At 41.2% G+C, this 19,134-nt stretch overlaps 1 protein-coding gene across 1 annotated transcript; it reads left to right on the plus strand.

Moving 5' to 3' along the window:
- The first annotated feature begins 13,566 nt into the window (after nucleotides 1–13,566).
- Nucleotides 13,567–14,611, plus strand: LOC126595306 (uncharacterized). The gene is made up of 2 exons (XM_050261643.1): nucleotides 13,567–14,013; nucleotides 14,087–14,611. The coding sequence occupies exons 1-2, from the start codon at nucleotides 13,567–13,569 to the stop codon at nucleotides 14,609–14,611; spliced, it is 972 nt and encodes a 323-aa protein (XP_050117600.1).
- Nucleotides 14,612–19,134: the final 4,523 nt, after the last annotated feature.

Genomic DNA, 19,134 nt, shown 5'->3' on the forward strand with positions numbered 1-19,134 from the left:
ATTTCTTTAGTTAAATCTCCATGTATGAATGCATTTTTGACATCGAACTGTTGAAGTGGCTAGTCTAGGTTTGCTACCAGGGATAATAGAACTCAAACAGTATTAATCTTGGCTACGAGCGCGAAGGTGTCCGTGTAATTTATGCCATGTTTATGAGTGTATCCCTTTTCCACTAGTCTTGCTTTAAAACGATCAATTGTTCCACTTGCTTTATATTTCACTGTATAGACCTATTTACATCCCACATATTTCTTCCCCGCTAGTAAGTCCGATAGTTCTCATGTAGCATTCTTCTTTAGCGATCTTAGTTCCTCATTCATTGCTTCTTTCCATCTAGGATCGGCTAAGGCTTCATGCACACTGTTAGGAATATATGCAATAGACAATTGATTTATAAATGACTTATTTGATTCAGACAAGTGACAGGTAGACACATAATTATTTAATGGGTGCCTCATTCTCGAGTTATGGATTGGTTCGCTTACTGAATATTTAGTTTTACACTTAGGGTCTACCTCATAAGTGGGTTTAGGAATACCTCGATTAATCCTTTCTGGGAGACTACAGAGATGTGTTCCATTTAACGTAAAAGACGATTAGTTATGAGAATCATTAAGAGACGAGTCGGTATGTACTATTTCTTTTATAACCGTGGGGTTCGCTGCAAGGGGGCCGTGTCAACTGCCATCTCAGGATTGGCAGGAAGTTGCTGTGCGCCAACAACTTGCTCGAAACTAGGCTAATGTGCAGTTGGTGTCTAGTCAGCGGTAAGCTAATGTGATGTGGTTTGTTGCTCAGCGATAGGCTACTGTGCAGTCGACATTTTCTTGGTGACAGGTTGCTGTGTAGTGGCCTGTTGCTCGATGGTGAGTGGCTGCACAATAGCCTGTTGCTCGATGGTAGTGATAAACATTTTCTTGGTTGGAGGGTGATAGCAACGATAGGGAGAGTGCATGTGGACAAAAACCACGCATAAACACACATCGAAGAACTCGAGGTTTGAGTTTGTTTTGCCATTAGGGAGAGTGCACGTGGACAAAAACCACGCATCCAAGGACTTGAGGGGGAAGGTTGGGAATTAGTGGGCAACTGAGCAGGGACATAAGGGTCTGAAATGGTGTCTGAAACTTGGGAGTACAAGAGGGAAGTCGATTAATAAGGTAGGCAGCAGACGTGAGTGCCTCACCCCTAATAATGCAAGGGAAGACATGCCTCAAGAAGAGAAGCATAAACCATTTCTAACAAATGTTGATTCTTCCGTTTAGCCACTCCATTTTGCTGAGAAGTATATGGACATATGGTGTGATGAACAATACCGTGCATATCAAAGAAAGAGCGAAGCTCGGTATTAACTTACTCGCCTTCATTATTACTTTGAACCACCTGAATGTTTATATTATATTGTATCGAAACCATTTTGTGAAATTTTTGAAAGGCCATACTAACATCCCTTTTTTTTTTAATAAAGTAACCCAAGTCAATCGTACAATCATCAATAAAAGTGACAAACCAATAAGCTCCACCAAGAGATGTGATTTTTGAAAGGCCCTAAACATCCGAGTGCACAATCATAAAAGGAACATAACTCTTATTTAAACTTGGAGGAAAAGAAGTTCGATGGCTCTTAGCCATTTCACACACATCACACTTAAATTGAGAAACGTCGTTTTTCACAAACAAACTAGGAAATAACTTATGCAAATAACCAAACGAAGCATGACCGACGGTGCCACATCCATACATCTGACACTTTATTACTCTCTGCTGGAGTCTCATTCATTGACAGTGCTTGAGTGAGCAATCCTGAGCTATTGGAATTCAACTCGAGGAAATACAGCTTCCTTCATCTAATACCATAACTGATCGTCTTCCGCATCCGGATGCCCTTAAATACACAAAAATAAGGCCAAAAAATCACTAAACAGTGTAAGGTAAAGGTTATTTAGGCAATCGATAATAAATTATAATTTAAGGAGGGAACCACAAGGATAGTATCAAATCTCATGGTATCATAAAGGAAAACAGTGCCTTCCCCAAGAGGGCAGCATCACCATTAGCAACATTAACCTTGGCGTGGGTGGAGTTTTTTAGTGAGGAAACCTATCTAGAATCATAAGTCATATGTTCAGTAGCTCCAAAATCAATTATCCATGTATTATTCATAATAGAAGTGGAAACATTAAGTGTCTTACCATCGGTACCTGTTACAGCAATCAGAGATGATGCTTTACTTGCTACATCCTTCGAATCATCATTGGTTTCTGAAATAGAAGCTTGAGGTTTGTTGAAGTGAGGGTCACGTGTCTTATCCCAATTCTCGGGATACCCAATTAGCTCGAAGCACTAGCTTTTGGAATGTCCCGTCATACCACAGTGTGGACATTTACCTTGAGGGCAATCACGACTTGTCTGGCCAGTTTGTGGCTAGCCAGACTTACTTTCGAACCCACCTCGGTCGGTTCGGTTGGAAGAAGCTCGAGCTTTGGCTGCCATTGCAACCGGTTCTGAGTTTTGGACCTTAATCTTCATGGCTTCCTTGCAATCCATTTCACAACGAGCGTACGCATAAGTAGTCTGGAGTCCAAGCGGTGGGTCTTTGCACAGTATTCTTCCACGAACCTGATCAAACACATCATCATGTCCACCAAGAAACAAATCCAACCGATGTTGCTCAATTGTCTTCTGAAATATCTGGACATCTTTTTTCACACGCCATGGCCACTTTTTTAAAGTGGTCCAATTTCTGAAAATCTTTGTCAATTCTCCAAAGTAGCTAGCCAACAGCCACCCATTATGCCTAAGACGTGAAGCTTTCTGATTCAATGAATAAATCCTAGCCTCATCATTCTCATCAAAATAGGCAATCTTAAGAGCATCCCAAATCTCTTTAGAAATTGACAATCGAATATACCGTTTCATGATTTTCGGCTTCATTGCTGACAAGAGCCAACTCTTGATTGTCTTATTTTCATAGAACCAATCATCATATTTGGGATCATTTTCTGCAGATGCTTTGATAGACCATGAAGATATCCCATATTCTTCCTTCCAGCAATATGAATTTGAATAAAACGAGCCCATAAATCGTAGTTCTTCTCATCCAAATCCATCCCAATGTTGAAGCTTGAATTATCTGGTTGAACCACAACCGGGGTAGTAGTGGGAACCAGTTGGTTGTTCTCGGTAGACATCTTTCACGAAGGGTGATAGGCCTGTGCAACGACAAAGACGCTTGAGCATCAACGACACATGTTGCTCGCTGCAGTTTTGGGCAGAAACGGGACACAACAATGACTTCTAGGACACAACAACGACTTCTAGTTGCTCACTATTCGTCGAAGGCGCAGCAGTGGTACTTGGCACTGCATGGTAACACAAACCCAATTAGGGTTCGAAACTTTTCTTTCCTTTTGTTATGACCTAGCTCTGGTGCCAAGAAGAGAATGCTTTGAATGTGTTAATTGTATTATTCTCATTCTGAGGTATATATAATCATGGATAATCTTATTACAATAAGGAAAGAATAATTACAAGCAATCTATCACCTAAACTAGGAAACCTAAGATTATAGGAATCCCAGAAATAAAGGAAATATTATACAAGTCAACAAAATACCTCAACCTTTCAATACTAACACAAACAACATCAGCTGCAAAATAATGCTTTATACTTTGCCTCTGCAGCCTAGTCTGAATCAGAAAATGCAGTCAATTGGATTGTTATATCTGTTGAGTAAGTAATTCCACAATGCAGTTCCTTAACATATCTCAGTATCCTTTTAGCACACTGAAAATGCACATCAGTTGTATTTGTCACGAATTGACAAACTAAATTCACAGCAAAAACTATATATATATATATATATATTTGGCCTTGTGAACGTAAACTATTGAAGTGAACCACCAAGATTTATGTAAAAAGTCGGATCCAATAATGTTTGCCCTCAGTGACTAAAGGCTGATTATGAGGCTTGCATGGGGTAGTACAAGTTTACAAGAATCTGTTCCAGATTTATTAATGAGATTCTTCACATATTTTGATTGATTCACAGAGATATCCTATTTTTTTTATAATGTATATGTAACCCAAGAAAATAGGTGACTCTACCCATGTCTTTTAGATAAAAAAACTGCAACCAGATCTTGAATAACCTGTTGAACTTTAGTAGTATTTGACCCAGTAAGGACAATGTTACCACATAGAGCAACAACACAATTACATCAAGACCATCCTTTTTCACAAACAAACTAGTATCAGATGCAGAAGCATGAAATCTCATTGCTGGTAAATTTCTCGTAAATCTGAAACTTTATGCTCTTAGGGTCTGTTTTAACCTATATAATGACTTAATCAACTTGCAGACATAATTTGGGTGGGAAGGATCAATAAAGCCCTAAGGCCTCTTCATAAATACTTCTTCCTGTAATCCAGTATGTAAAAGTGCATTCTTTATATCTAATTGCCTCAGTTCTCCTTTGTTAATAGCTGCTAAAAATAATATAAGCCTCACACTGTGTGTCTTACCACAGTACTAAAGATTTAAGAGTAATCCAAACCTTGCTTTTGAGAGAATCCTTAAGCTATAAGTTTGGCTTTGTATATGGAAACATTACCATCATGGTTCTTCTTAATCTTGTAAACCTATTTGCTTCCAATTATGGATCTGTTAGCTGGAGGAGGCACCGAAATCCAAGTCCCTTGAGGTTTTAAGGCATCAAATTCTTCTTACATTGCTACTTGTCATTGAGGAATATAAGCTATTTTTTCTGAAAATAGTTGGTTCTGCAGAATCATCTGTCAAATTCTTCCTCCAGTAAATAGATCTTCATCTGTCAACATGAATGTTGAAATGAAGCAACAAGGCCTTTATAGCATTCTTTGTCAATAGTCTTCCTCTTCAATCTTGTTACGTAGAATGAACAAATGAGGTATTTGAAACATTTTGTGCAATATCTGAAATAGTTTCTAAAGTAGAAGTTGAGATAGGAAGCAATACCTTTAAATGTGTATCATTGGGACATGGTGATGTACCAGAAAGAGGAGTATGAGGAGTATTTCCATGTGAAGAGCTTAATTCTTGTGAAACAGATGCTGAATGATCTTCAATATTAAGTGAGGATGATAAAATGGATTCTTGACTGGAAGATTGAAATTATGGATCTATTAGTTGAGAAACCCCTCATATTGCTACTTATTTTATGATGGAATCTTCAACTTTCTTCATTGATCACGTAATTACAAATGTTGGAATTTTATTTCATACATGTTTCTACTTAAGGTTTGGTCTCATAGTCATTGTGGATTTACAAGACGTAATTGAGATTTAGGGATTGTATTAAATTACTAGTGTTGAATTATATAACATGAGACTAAAGGGGTACAAAGGGATTAAACCCTAATGTTGACGTGAGGATTAAGTCAAAGGCTTTACAGGGGCTTTAGGGTTTATTTATGACGGGACTCTAAGGTCAATGCCAACATAAATACAAGGGATCCCTATACACCTAACATACCCAACAAAGTTTCGTACTCCCCCTTGAGTCGTTGCATCTAGGGTTAGTAGTGTGCAGAAGATTTTCTTGAGGTTTAGTTAACCATGAAGGATTTACAAGGTGGCTGCAATTCTATTCAACGTCTATAGATTCTCCGGATGAGTGTCATTATTGTGGTTTTAGTTGTTTATGATTGCCAAGATCTAACATAAGCGTCATACAATATGGTATGCTTCACCTTAAGGAATATATGAGCACACATAACTAAGAGAGGATAAAAAATGTTGAGAAAATATTGGGTGCTAAGCACTCGAAGTAGCATGATAACAAGAAGAAAATCAAACAACCACCTTATAGAATCCATATGAAAAAGTAACATAGTATATTGAATAACATATAATTGATAAGATAACAAATTTCACGCCAAAACATTCTATTTATGCCTCTTAGCCCTAGATGTTATATATAGGAGTCCAAATAGGAATTTCCACTTTTTAACTTGATCTTTAATGCATTACGCCATCAGATTTACATATCATTATTAAACTCATGATTGAAAACTAAGAAGCTTCGGAAGAAATAGAAACATTTAAGCAGTTTTTTTTTTCTTTTCCCAGGCAATTTGCAGTCTGATATGTTGGCTGTAGCAATTACAGCTCATAAGGATATGAAGTAGGGTTAGGCTCTGACAAATATTGTCAAGTAAAAACATAGCATGCAGGACACATATATATCAATGTTTCATATCCAAATCTCATGCAATGTGTCATCACCACCACATGTCTGATTGCTTGGATGCCAAACATTTATTAGAATCTTTGTGCGCCACGAATGAAATCCATAGTCGTCCAACGTTACCCTATACAATTGGTCAAAGACGACATTGTCGACCTGGAAATCTCCCTTTCCATATAACTATATCTGCCATGCAATTTCCTGACGAGTCATATCATGTCCAATCTGAAGTTTGAATCGGTCCGATCTATCAAAAATAGAGAATGTATATACCTAACTTTATTACATTTGATTATTAAGTAGTTGTGCATCGTTTTCTTTCTTAATTTCTTGTGTTTTTGAAAGAGCAATGGCCAAGCTTGCAAGCAGATTAAATACTGATCGATCTGAATCACTGAATGCCATGTTAATCGCCTGTATGCCACAACTTTCAGCTGAGCACATGAATATGTGTTGCTATCGTTGTGTTGATAAAGTAATATTGGTATATATGCCAGGTGTATTGAATATATGCTAGGTCATTAAAACTGCCACATCAGTAGTAACTTAGGATATAAACCATTGTTTGTTGAACCGACTATATAGAGTGTTGATGCACAAAATCAGCGAGGACTTTGGTACAACAAAAAGTGTTAAGTTTGTGATGCAAACATAAGATGTACGTGGTTCACCCAGATTGGTTACGTCCACGGAGTAGAGGAGTTCTCATTAATTGTGAAGGGTTTACACAAGTACATAGGTTCAAGCTCTCCTTTAGTGAGTACTAGTGAATGTTTAGTACAAATGACATTAGGAAATATTGTGAGAGAATGATCTCTATTTATAGAAGAGAGTTTCTAGTTTCATTCTGACATTGACACGTGTCGTGTTGTGATTGGCTTCTGATGTTGACATGAGTCGTGCTATGATTGGCTTCTGACGTCGACACGTGTCGCGCTGTGATTGGTCTTCGGTTGAAGGGAAACTCTTCTGGGTCCTTGACGGTATAACGTTGACCGGTGCTCAGTAGTTTCGGGATTGGTCAAGTATGGTACAAACAGTGCTCCCCTAAGTTCCCGAGTGAGGGAAGCTTCTCGGTTGGGGACTTGCAAGATCCAAGCCATTGAGTAATCACGAAACTTCTAAGTACCGAAATGTGGTATCATTTTTACTTGCCTTATCTGTCTCCTACGTAGATGTGGTATCTTTTCTGGAAGTACTTTTCCTCCATCCAGGGGTGGTATCTTTAACCGATGAAGATGCACAAGGTAATGTATCAATTTCACTTGAAGCTTGCTTGTAGTTTCGGGCTTGGTCAAGTGCGATACAAAACCCTATAGTAGGAGTCCCCCAAGTCGCCGAGCTAGGAGATTTGCCGAAAGAGGTAACAGACAAGGTAAGCAATCAGACTTCCAAGCAAGCAACCTGGATCGGAGGTTCGACTTCGGCTTCCGGTTGATTGTTCTCCTTCTTCTTGTGTTGTAAACAACAACAAGGATAAGGAGAAGCAAATGGAGAAGAGATGATATGAGATACTTTTGCTTTTGAAGAAGTAACTTTCCATAGGCTTATTCTTGAACTGGGCTGAAGGGTTTTCTGGTTTCCTCCAGAGTATAAGGCCGACTTAAGAATTTGAGGGTCAAAACAAGTCGATCAAATCAAAAGTGCGTTCGACCTTGATGATATGGGATACTTTTGTTGTTGACGAAGTAGTGGATGAATCGACACGTGTTATGTTGTGCTTGTTTCCACATGCTTCCTTGTACCCTTCTCACTTGCCCTATCTGTTCCTCAGGCAGATGTGGTATTTTTTTTGGAAGCATAAGATATTGAAGATGAGTACTTGAGAGCAATGCCAGGTAAGTAGTCAGGCAAGGGGTTCCAAGCAGTCAGTTCTTGACTAGAAGCTTGATTCCAAGTGCTGACTGATTGTTCTCTTTCTCATTGTCTTGCAGGTAAGAACAAGGGTAAAGGAAAAGATAGGGAAAAAGCATGATATGAGATACTCTTGCTCTGGTGTGGCTAGTTTGCATAGGTATTATTGGGGGCGGGGGAAGAAAGCTGAGTAATTCGAGAGGCTTCGTTGGGAGTGCCCTATCAGATATGAGGAAAGGTTGAGCATTTTTGCAGGTCTGCCTGTCCGTGGAGGATGGAGGTCGACATATATAGGAGTCTCCCTAACAACAAGTAGTAATGCTATTCCTTTACCCTTCTTGGTCGTAGCAATGTAGTGGGAGCTGCAAGCTTCATGTGTTTTAACTTTGTCAGAGCACTTTGAAAAAGTGGTATGCGGTATCTAGAAAGCTGATGTTGCGTGTGAAGATTGCAGACAAGCTTTATCCAAGGAAATCTGATTCTCGAAGTTCAGAGAGAGATGCCTCTTCGGTTTTCGAACAAGCAATCCTGTCAGGGATCTGGCTCTCGAGATTCGGAGAACGGTGCCTCTTCGATTTTTGAGAAAGCAATCATGTTGGGAGTCTGGCTCTTGAGATTCAAAGAGCGGTGCCTCTTCGATTTTTGAGAAAGTAATCATGTTGGGAGTCTGGCTCTCGAGATTCAAAAGGCGGTGCCTCTTCGATTTTTGAGCAAGTAATAATGCTATTCCTTTACCTTTTTTGGTCATAGCAATATAGTGGGAGCTGCAAGCTTCACATGTTTTAACTTTGTCAGAGCGCTTTGAAAAAGTGGTATGCGGTATTTGGAAAGCTGATGTTGCGTGTGAAGATTGCAGACAAGCTTTATCCAAGGAAATCTGATTCTCAAAGTTCAGAGAGTGATGCCTCTTCAGTTTTCGAACAAGCAATCCTGTCGGGGATCTGGCTCTCAAGATTCGGAGAACGGTGCCTCTTCGATTTTTGAGAAAGCAATCTTGTTGGGAGTCTGACTCTTGAGATTCGGAGAGCAGTGTCTCTTCGATTTTTGAGAAAGTAATCCTGTTGGGAGTCTGGCTCTGAGATTCGGAGAGTGGTGCCTCTTCGATTTTTAAGCAAGCAATCTTGCTGGGAGTGTTTTCTCGAATGTGAGTAAAGGTTGGGCATTTTTGCCAGTCTGCCTTGCCACGGAGCACGGAGGTTGACACACATTGGGACTTTCTAGTTATCAAGCAGTGATGCTGTTCCTTTACCCTTGTGCGTAATAGTAGGGTAGCTGGACTTTCAAAATTTATGTGTCTAAACTTTGTCAGAGATCTTTGGCAAAGTTATCTGTGGTACCCGATGAGCTGATTTTACGTGTGAAAAGTGGTGCCTCTTCGGAATCCAGAGGTGCCTCTACGATTCTTGAACCAACGGCCCTGTTGCCCTTTCTTTTATAAGGGCACCAATTGTGTGCAAGAAGTACATTTAGAGAGTTATTGCTTGTAGGAATTTTCCCCTTATTTCAGAGATTTATTGCATCTCATTTCTCCTTCATCATTTCTGAGAATGTCTGGCCCATCCGACCGTCGTTTTGACTTGAACTTTGGTGAAGAGGCAGCAATGCCTTTTCAAGACAACATATGGCGCCCATCCTTCTTATCTTCTACTGGTCCTCTTACCGTTGGGGACTCTGTGATGAAGAATGATATGACCGCTGCGGTGGTGTCCAGGAACCTTCTCACTCCCAAAGATAACAGACTACTTTCCAAATGGTCTGATGAGTTGGCTGTTAAGGATTCTCTGGCTCTCATTGTTCAGTGTGCAGGTTCTGTGTCTAATATGGCCCAATGCCTATTTGCTCGAACCCGCCAAGTTGAATCATTGGTGGCTGAAGTGATAAGTCTCAAACAGGAGATGAGAGAGCTCAAACATGAGAATAAACAGTTGCACAGGCTCGCACATGACTATGCTACAAACATGAAGAGGAAGCTCGACCAACTTCAGGAATCTGATGGTCAGATTTTACTTGATCATCAGAGGTTTGTGGGTTTGTTCCAAAGGTATTTATTGCCTTCGTTTTCTGGGGCTGTACTGCGTAATGAAGCTCCAAATGATCAACCTTTGGTGCGTCCTTCTTCTGGGGTTCTGCCTAGTACTGAGGCTCCGAATAATCACCCTCTGGTGCCTCATCTTTCTGGGGCTCTACCGACTGCTGAGACTTCTCCTGAGCAACCTTTGTGAAGGCTCCTTCTTGTTTGTTTATTTTGATTCATGTATATGCACATATTTGTAACTTATCGGAGATATCAATAAACAAACTTTGCTTCATTTCAACGTATTGTGTTAAATACACCAAGGCCTTCTTCACTAAGTTATTTGAATTTTTCCTTTTGTTGAAGCTTTTTTGAATGAAGCATGTAGGTTGAGGTAGTGCTCCCTGAATTTCTTGAGTGAGGAAAACTTCTTGTTTGGAGACTTGAAAAATCCAAGTCATTAAGTGGTCGTGAGACTTCTGAGTATTAAGGTGCAGTAGCATATGGTAGGAGTCCCCCAAGTCTCCGGTCGAGGGAGTTGACGAATAAGACATTTCCTTTCTAAGTGGTAGCCCAAAACTCCTTCTTCATAGATATTTGTTATGAAAGTTGTTAGGTTCAAAGAAGAGGAGGCCTAGGCAATTTTTTATTTTTTTTTTCGAAATTTTTTTTTTCGATTTTTTGAATTTTTGAATTTTTGAATTTTTGAATTTTTGAATTTTTGAATTTTCGAAATATATATATATATATATATATATATATATATATATATATATATATATATATATATTTTAAAGCTTTGTAGGTGAAGCTTTGGTGTTGAAACTTTGTAGGTGAAGCTTTGAGGTTGAAGCTTTGTTGGGCACCATGAATTGATTTTGCTTCACACTATCTTGATCAAGATAGTGTGAAGCTCTTGTAGGTGAAGCTTTTTTGTTGAAGTTTTGTAGGTGAAGCTTTTGTGGGTCAAGCTTTTATGGGTCAAGCTTTTGTGGGTGAAGCTTTTGTAGGTCAAGATTTATTGGGCACCATGAATTGATTTTGCTTCACACTATCTTGATCAAAATAATGTGAAGCTTTTGTGTTGAAGTTTTGTAGGTGAAGCTTTTATGGGTGAAGTTTTGTGGGTCAAGCTTTTGTGGGTCAAGCTTTTGTAGGTGAAGCTTTTGTGGGTCAAGCTTTTGTGGGTGAAGCTTTGTGGGTCAAGCTTTGTTGGTCAAGCTTTTGTAGGTGAAGCTTCTGTGGGTGAAGCTTTTGTGGGTGAAGCTTTTGTGGGTGAAGCTTTTGTGGGTGAAACTTTTGTGGGTGAAGTTTTTGTGGGTTAAGCTTTTGTGGGTGAAGCTTTTGTAGGTCAAGCTTTTGTGGGTCAAGCTTTTGTAAGTGAAGCTTTGGAGTTGAAGCTTTGTAGGTGAAGCTTTGGAGTTGAAGCTTTTGTTGGGTACCATGAATTGATTTTGCTTCACACTATCTTGATCAAGATAGTGTGAAACTTTTGAGAATTTGTAGTTGTCTTCCATTGATGAAGCTTTTGTTGGTGAAGCTTTGTAGGTGAAGCTTTAAGGTTGAAGATTTGTTGAGCACCATGAATTGATTTTACTTCACACTGTCTTGATCAAGAGTGTGTGAAGCTTTTGATAATTGTGGTTGCCCTCCATTGATGAAGCTCTTGTTGGCACCATAAATTGGTTTTGCTTCACACTGTCTTGATCAAGAGTGTGTGAAGCTTTTGAGAGTTGTGCTTGTCCTCCATTGATGAAGCTCTTGTTGGCACCATAAATTGGTTTTGCTTCACACTGTCTTGATCAAGAGTGTGTGAAGCTTTTGAGAATTGTGGTTGAACTCCTTTGATGAAGCTCTTGTTGGCACCATAAATTGATGAAGCTAATGTGGTCACCTCCTCCCTTTTTTTTTTTTTTTGAGGGAGAGAGGGGGTGCTGCAAGTTTGAAATTTGAAAACTCCCTAGCTTGTGTGGAAGTTTGAAGACTTTCCATGTGGGGTTTTCTCATGGTTTAAATTTTGAATTTTGAATTTCTTTGGCCATGTTGAACCCTATAAGAATGAGAAGTTTCCACTCTTTTCATTGTCTTCATTTGCTCATTTTGTAGTGATTTTTGGAGATAGAGTGCTCTTATAGTTGAGAGGGATTCCGGCATTGTTTTGCACCATTTTCAGGTTGGTAATCTTCTCCACTAGATCACATGCTTTCCTTCTTGTTGAATTGTTTGAGTGTTCAGGTATTTGGTTGAGAACATAATGAACTGATTGAGCTTTTCTCCATGCCTTAGGAACTTCCTTATGTTTCGATCTTTCATGTGGTGATAGAGTTTGTTTCTTTTTGTTGTAGATGTCAGAGTTTGGAAGTCCTAGTGATGGGGGCTTCCCTAACTCTAACTCTAGGTTTGAGCTTGCAATGTTGGAGTCTTCAGGGCTTTTGTTGGAGTCTTGTACAAAAAATTCGAGATTGGGTGATCCTCGCAAGTGCCAAGCCTTAGCCAATATTGGTTCTTCCTCCTTAATGTTAGTGGGTGAGGGGGTTGTTTGTGACGCCATACCCATATTTCGCTCTGAGTTCACAGTAGACCATTTAGTGCAAAACTTGTTAGATAACGAAAAGTAGCTTGAGGCCCTAAGGCAGTCATGTAGTATCCCCCGTAGTGTAGGAATGCGTTTGGTGCATCATGAAGAATTGTCCTCTGAACCATCCAAGGGTCATGTTATGTTCTATACCCAGATATTATTGACTTTAAGGGTGAAGCTGCCTTTGCACCCGTGGTTGCAATGGATACTGTCTTTCATTGGATATGCGCCTGGGCAACTCTACCCTGGTTTTTGGGATACCTTGATCGGGTTTTAAATTATTTGGATGGAATGTGGGTTAGGTGAGCCTTCCTTTCATCAATGGCGCTACTGTTATAAGATGCGCCCGGTGAAAGCATGCATTGGGTATGCCGAGTGTGCGTGTCGGAGTGAGAGAGAGCGTATTGTCTTTGGTAAGAAAAAGACGTACTGCACTTGGAAAAATCGTTGGTGCTTTCTTTATAATAATTGGGAGTATGCTAAAGGTGTCACACCTGAGCGACGTGTTCCTACTCACTTCCAGACTGTAGGTTGTAATGTATCCATTGTTTGCATTATTTGCTATTTGTTGTGATTTTCTCTTGCTTTTAACATTTTTTCTTCGTGAAGTGATGCGAGGGACCATCAAGCTGTCTAGACGGGAGCTAGCTGACATAGAGAAGGTGTTGAGGGTGCCCAAAGAGGATAAACATTTGGGCAAGCTACGACTCTTATTTCGAAAGTACGGTTTCCAGCCCCTAGTGTCAGAGTGCCAGAAACGAGCATGTAAGTTATGTCATTCATTTTGCCCTCTCTTTCTTTTACAAAGTTGCATTCCTTACTTTGATTTTTCTTGTTCAGTGGAGAAAATGGGCAAGAAAGGGGAGACTAATGCCAAGAAAGGGAAAACACCTATGTTAGTTACCATAGATGACATTTTGTTTCACAAGGGAGCTCGTAAGCACCGGGTGAGGCCAACCCCTAAACCTAAGTCGCAAGAGGAGGTCCTCAAGGTTGTTGCCTCGAATAAGGCTGAAGTTGAGGCCATTGGGTGTGCTGCTACCATAGTTGCAAGGGAGGAGAGACTATTATTGCCTCATCTTCCTACCATCAATCCCATATTTCCTCCAACCATGGAGTCTACTGACCAAGAAGGTGGCCCTAGCTGTAGCCGTAAGAGAAAGTATAAGGAAGAGGTTGGCAGCATTCATTGGAAGGACTTGAAGGTTGCCATGCAACCAAGTAGTTTTAGGTATGTCAATAATAGCCTAGCAGGACGTCGATCCACTGTTGATGAGCTCGGCGAGCCGCTAGATGAGAACGAATCAGATCGTGACCGAATGATGAGGCTATCTTCTTATGTAAGTGTTACTTTGTCATTTCTTTGTTTTCTCCCTTCTTTTTCCTGGTAGTGATGATTATCTTGTCATGTAGGTCATGATTGAGTACGATGATAGATTACGAGAAGTCGAGCGGTACAAGGCAAACTTTAAAGAGAATAAGCAGCTTGTGAATGACGCCAGAAAAATGAGCAAAGCTTTGGCTGATGCCATCCGCCTTAAGGATGAAAACTTTGAGAGTTTGAAGAGGTGGAATGGTGAGAACGTGAGGCTCAAGAAACAATTGGAAGCGACTAAGGAACAGTTGGAGACAACCATCCTTGAGGTTTCCAAGGTTAAAGGGGAGTTGGATAGTGCCTTGGTTGAGGTTTCTGGGCTGAAGATGAGTATCCCAACTGAGAGGGATGCTGCTGTTCAGGAGTTCTTAGGTTCCCAGGCATTTCACGATGCTTTTAGACCTCACTGCATCCGAGCGGTTAATTTTGAGAAAAGGAAATGGATGGCCATCCTTGAGCGTTACGATAATGGAAACATTATCCGAAAGTACCGTGATGAGATGGATGAGTACCGACAAAAGGGTGAAGCCTTCGTCCTTGCAGTTGATGGTCCTGGAGAGTGAGGCTAGTATCAGTGAGTAGTCTCAGGAGAGAGAGGATGGTCTTGGAGATGCTGAGGAATATGGTGATAACGATGGGGTTGAAACACAAAGTGATATTGTCAGGGGTTTGGCCTCAGATGAGGATGACTCGTAATGCCCTCTTTTTCTGCATGTACTATGCATGTACGAGTTTGTTGTTTGTGTGGCATGTGCCATGTACTTTGGATGTACTAGTTTGTTGTTTGTGTGGCTTGTGCCATGTACTCTGGATGTACTAGTTTGTTGTTTGTGTGGCATGTGCCATGTACTTTGGATGTACTAGTTTGTTATTTGTGTGGCATGTGCCATGTACTCTGGATGTACTAGTTTGTTGTTAATTACCAAGTATTTGCACTATCATTGATGAATGCTTGGCTATGTTTAAGCAAATCCTTTGTTTAGATATAAGCCATAACTTGGATGTACTAGTTCTGTTCAGTACTGTTTGTTTATTTGTATAGTCTTGTTGACATATACTTAGACTTGATTTCCTGTTGGAAGCATTCATGTCGAAGCTTTAAACCTGAGTGTTTCATTGCTAGGAATGTAAGAGGATTAGGACCGAGTTGTCTAAATCACCTCTTTATTGAATTCATGCCAAATAGTCTTCGTTACATAGGATGCCGAACGACTGAAGCTTAACACTTGTACAATGTGAATTTACTTGTAATAGTACTTCAAGTGATCAGCGTTCCATGGATGGCCACGGGTCTTGCCATCGGAGCTTCTAAGCTTGTAGGAGCCAGGGCAACTAATGCCAACAACTTCAAACGGTCCATCCCAGTTTGGACTAAGTGTTCCTTCACTCGGGACTCTGTCGCAGAGTAATCTCTTCTTCAATACCTAGTCCCCCACTTTGAAAGAACGAGGTTTGACCCTAGAGTCATAGTAGTTGGAGATGCGCTGCTTGTAGGCGACATTCCTTAAGTGAGCCTGGTTTCTGTGTTCCTCGACTAGATCTCAGTTGAGGGTAAGTTGTTTGTCATTTTCACTTTGCACGTAGTTTTGGACTCGGAATGTTGCTTGCTCAAGCTCAACTAGGACAACTGCCTCTGTACCAAAGGCAAGTGAGAATGGGGTTTCTCCTGTTGATGTCCGATACGAAGTGCGATATGACCAAAGAACTTGGGGTACAAATTCTGGCCAACAACCTTTAGCCTTGTCCAAACTGGTTTTCAAAGTTCGCTTGATTATTTTGTTGATGGCTTCAACTTGTCCATTAGACTAGGGATGAGCTGTGGAGGCAAAACATAAGTTGATGTTGAACTTAGAGCAGAACATCCAGAACTTATTGTTGTCGAACTGTCGCCCGTTGTCAGTGACTATCGCATTGGGAACGTCAAATCTGCAAATGATGTTCTTCCATACGAAGTCTTCTATTTTTGCCTCAGTAATGGTTGCCAAGGGTTCTACTTCGGCCCACTTTATGAAGTAGTCAACTACAACGATTGCATAGTGGACCTTGCCCTTCCCTGTAAGCATTGGGCCGATCAAATCAAGTCCCCATTGGGCGAAGGGCCAAGGGCTGATCATAGGAGTGAGCAGCTCAGGAGGGGAGTGAGGAATAGTTGTGTAGCGTTGACACTTATCACATAAGCGGGATATTCTGATGGCATCTTGGTAGAATGTTGGCAAGTAATATCCTTGGCAAAAAGCCTTATGTGCTAGGGATCGAGATCCAGCATGATCTCCGTAGACTCTTTCATGTATTTCCCGAATGACAGTTTCCGCCTCTGCGGGCATAAGGCACCTTAGGTATGGTAGGTTAAAACCCCGTTTGTAGAGTTGGTCATTAATGATCAAGTAACGGGTAGCCTTGTATCGAATCTGCTTAGCTTGGACTTTGTCATTTGGAAGGGTGCCATGACCAAGGAATCCATAAATCGGGGTAATCCAACTATCCCTCTGTTGTAAGTTGCACACTTCCGCAGCCATGGTGCTTGGTGCTGCCAACAATTCGACTTGAATTTTTCCCCCAATCTTGTCTTCCACCGCTGAGGCAAGGCGAGCCAAAGCATCTGCATGACTCTTGTCTTCCACCGCTGAGGCAAGGCGAGCCAAAGCATCTGCATGACTGTTTGCCGCTCGAGGAATTTGGGTGATCTGGTAGTGGAAGTGCTGGAGCAACAATTGTGTTTGTGCCATATATGCTGCCATAGAGCTATCCTTAGCATCAAAGTTGTTGGTGACCTGATTAACCACTAATTGGGAGTCACTGAAGATATCAATTCGTTTAACTCCAAGGTGTTTGGCCAAACGTAAGCCTGCTAGGAGGGCTTCATATTCGTCCTCATTGTTCGACGCCTTGAATTTGAAACGAATAGCATATTCCATCACCACTTTGTCAGGGGTCGTAAGGATTAGTCCTGCTCCACAACCCTATTGGTTGGACGAGCCATTAACATATAGACTCCATGCTGGGGTTGTTGGTTCTATTTTCTGAGCTTCCAAGGGTAATGAAACCACTTCTTTAGGCGTAGAAACAATGTCAATAGGATATGTGAATTCGGCGATGAAGTCTGCCACTGCTTGGCCCTTCTCAGCTGGCTTTGGTTGATAAGAGATGTCAAACTCACCCAATGTTATCGCTCATTTGATCATTTGCCCGGAAGTGTCAGGACTTTGGAGTATCTGTCGAAGAGAATGATTGGTAAGCACGATGATGGAGTGTGCTTGGAAGTAAGGGCGAAGTTTTCGAGCAGACATGACCAATGCTAGAGCCAATTTCTCAATGTTGGAGTATCGTGTCTCTGCATCTTATAAGGCATTGCTAGCGTAGTAGACAGGCCGTTCGACATTACCATCATTTCGAATGAGAACGGAACTTACTACTGAAGCCGATACCGACCGATAGATAATGAGAGTGTCACCAACCTTAGGTTTGGAGAGCAGAGGGGCTTTACTCATGTAGTCTTTAAGGTTCTTGAATGCCTCAGCACATTCATCAATCCATGTAATGTACTTCTTACTTCCCTTAAGTGCTTTGAAGAAAGGAGCATATCTGTCTATGGCCTTAAAGATGAACCTAGTTAAGGCTGCCTCCTTGCCAGTAAGGCTATGGATGTCTTTTGAAGTTACCGGTTCCTTCATGTCGAGGATTGCTTTGATCTTTTCGGGATTAGCCTCAATGCCTCGTTGGCTTATCATGAAACTTAAGAATTTGCCAGAGCCTACACCGAAGGCACATTTGTTGGGGTCAACCTTATTTGATACCTCTTCAGAATGGTGAAAGTTTCAGATAGGTTGGTGATGTGTTGGTCAGCATGTTTGCTCTTGACTAGCATATCATCAACGTAAACTTCCATGCTCTTCCCAATCTGTTTGGCAAACATTGAATTGACCAGTCTCTGATAAGTCGCTCATGCATTCTTTAGGCCGAAAGGCATGACTTTATAGCAATATAGTCCTCTGTCAGTAGTGAAGGCTGTGTGTTCTTGGTCTGGAGGGTTCATGAGGATTTGGTTGTATCCTGAGTAAGCATCCATGAAGCTCAGAAGTTCACACCCTGCCGTAGAGTCTATAAGTCTGTCTATGAGAGGAAGAGGAAAACTATCCTTCGGGCATCATTTGTTTAGGTCGGTGTAATCGACACACATTCTCCACAAGACCTTTTGGAGCAGGAGACTTTCCTTGGTCGGATTCTTCTTTACAAGGACAACATTTGCTACCCACGTTGGATAATTAACTTCGCGGACGAAGCCTATGCCTTTGAGTTTTTCAACTTCTGCCTTCATTGCCTCGTACTGTTCAGAGTCATAAGATATTCGCTTCTATCTCACTGGCTTGGTCTTGGGGTCAATACTTAAGCGATGACAGATGATATCGGGAGAGATACCTGACATGTCCTCGTATGACCAGGCGAAGACCTCAGTGTTCTCTTGCAAAAAAGAGATCAATGCCAACCGAATAGGTGGTGACAAGGTGGTGCCAATCTTCACCATGCGATCTGGATAATCTTTTGAGATAGAGACATTCTTCAACTTTTAAGCGGGTTGTGCTTGCTGGGTGAAAGAGTCATCTCGAGGATCGTCGGGTTGACTGTTGCCACCGTGAAGATCCAAGTTGGCTTCGTCTGGGCTGGTCTTTATGACTTGATCATGTATAGAAAGGGTTTCCTTGGGCACATGCAGGTGTTGTTGCTTGACCGAAGTGTTGTAACATGATCGTGCACTAAGTTGATCTCCTCTGATGTAACCATTGCCATAGGAGGTTGGAAATTTCATCAACAACATATGTGTGGATACCATGGCCTTGAGATCATTGATGCCTGTGCGTCCGAAGATGACATTGTATGCCGTTGGGCAATCAACCACCAGGAAGTTAGTGGTAATGGTAGCTGTGTAAGGGCCTGTACCAATGGTGAAAGGTAAGTGTATACTCCCCAAAGGTTGCACGATATCACCGGAGAAGCTTATCAGAGGGGAAATCGAGCGATCGAGCAAGTGTTCTGTTACATTAAGTGCCCTGAAAGCTTCAGCAAACATGATATTGACCGATGCCCCTGT

Source organism: Malus sylvestris, chromosome 13 (genome assembly GCF_916048215.2).
Source record: "Malus sylvestris chromosome 13, drMalSylv7.2, whole genome shotgun sequence".
Taxonomy (NCBI): Eukaryota; Viridiplantae; Streptophyta; class Magnoliopsida; order Rosales; family Rosaceae; genus Malus; species Malus sylvestris.

Coding starts and splice junctions, on each gene's coding strand:
- LOC126595306 (XM_050261643.1), top strand. CDS start 13,567: ATGTTAGTTACCATAGATGACATTTTGTTTCACAAGGGAGCTCGTAAG. Junction 14,014..14,086: donor TGATGAGGCTATCTTCTTAT/GTAAGTGTTACT, acceptor CTTGTCATGTAG/GTCATGATTGAGTACGATGA.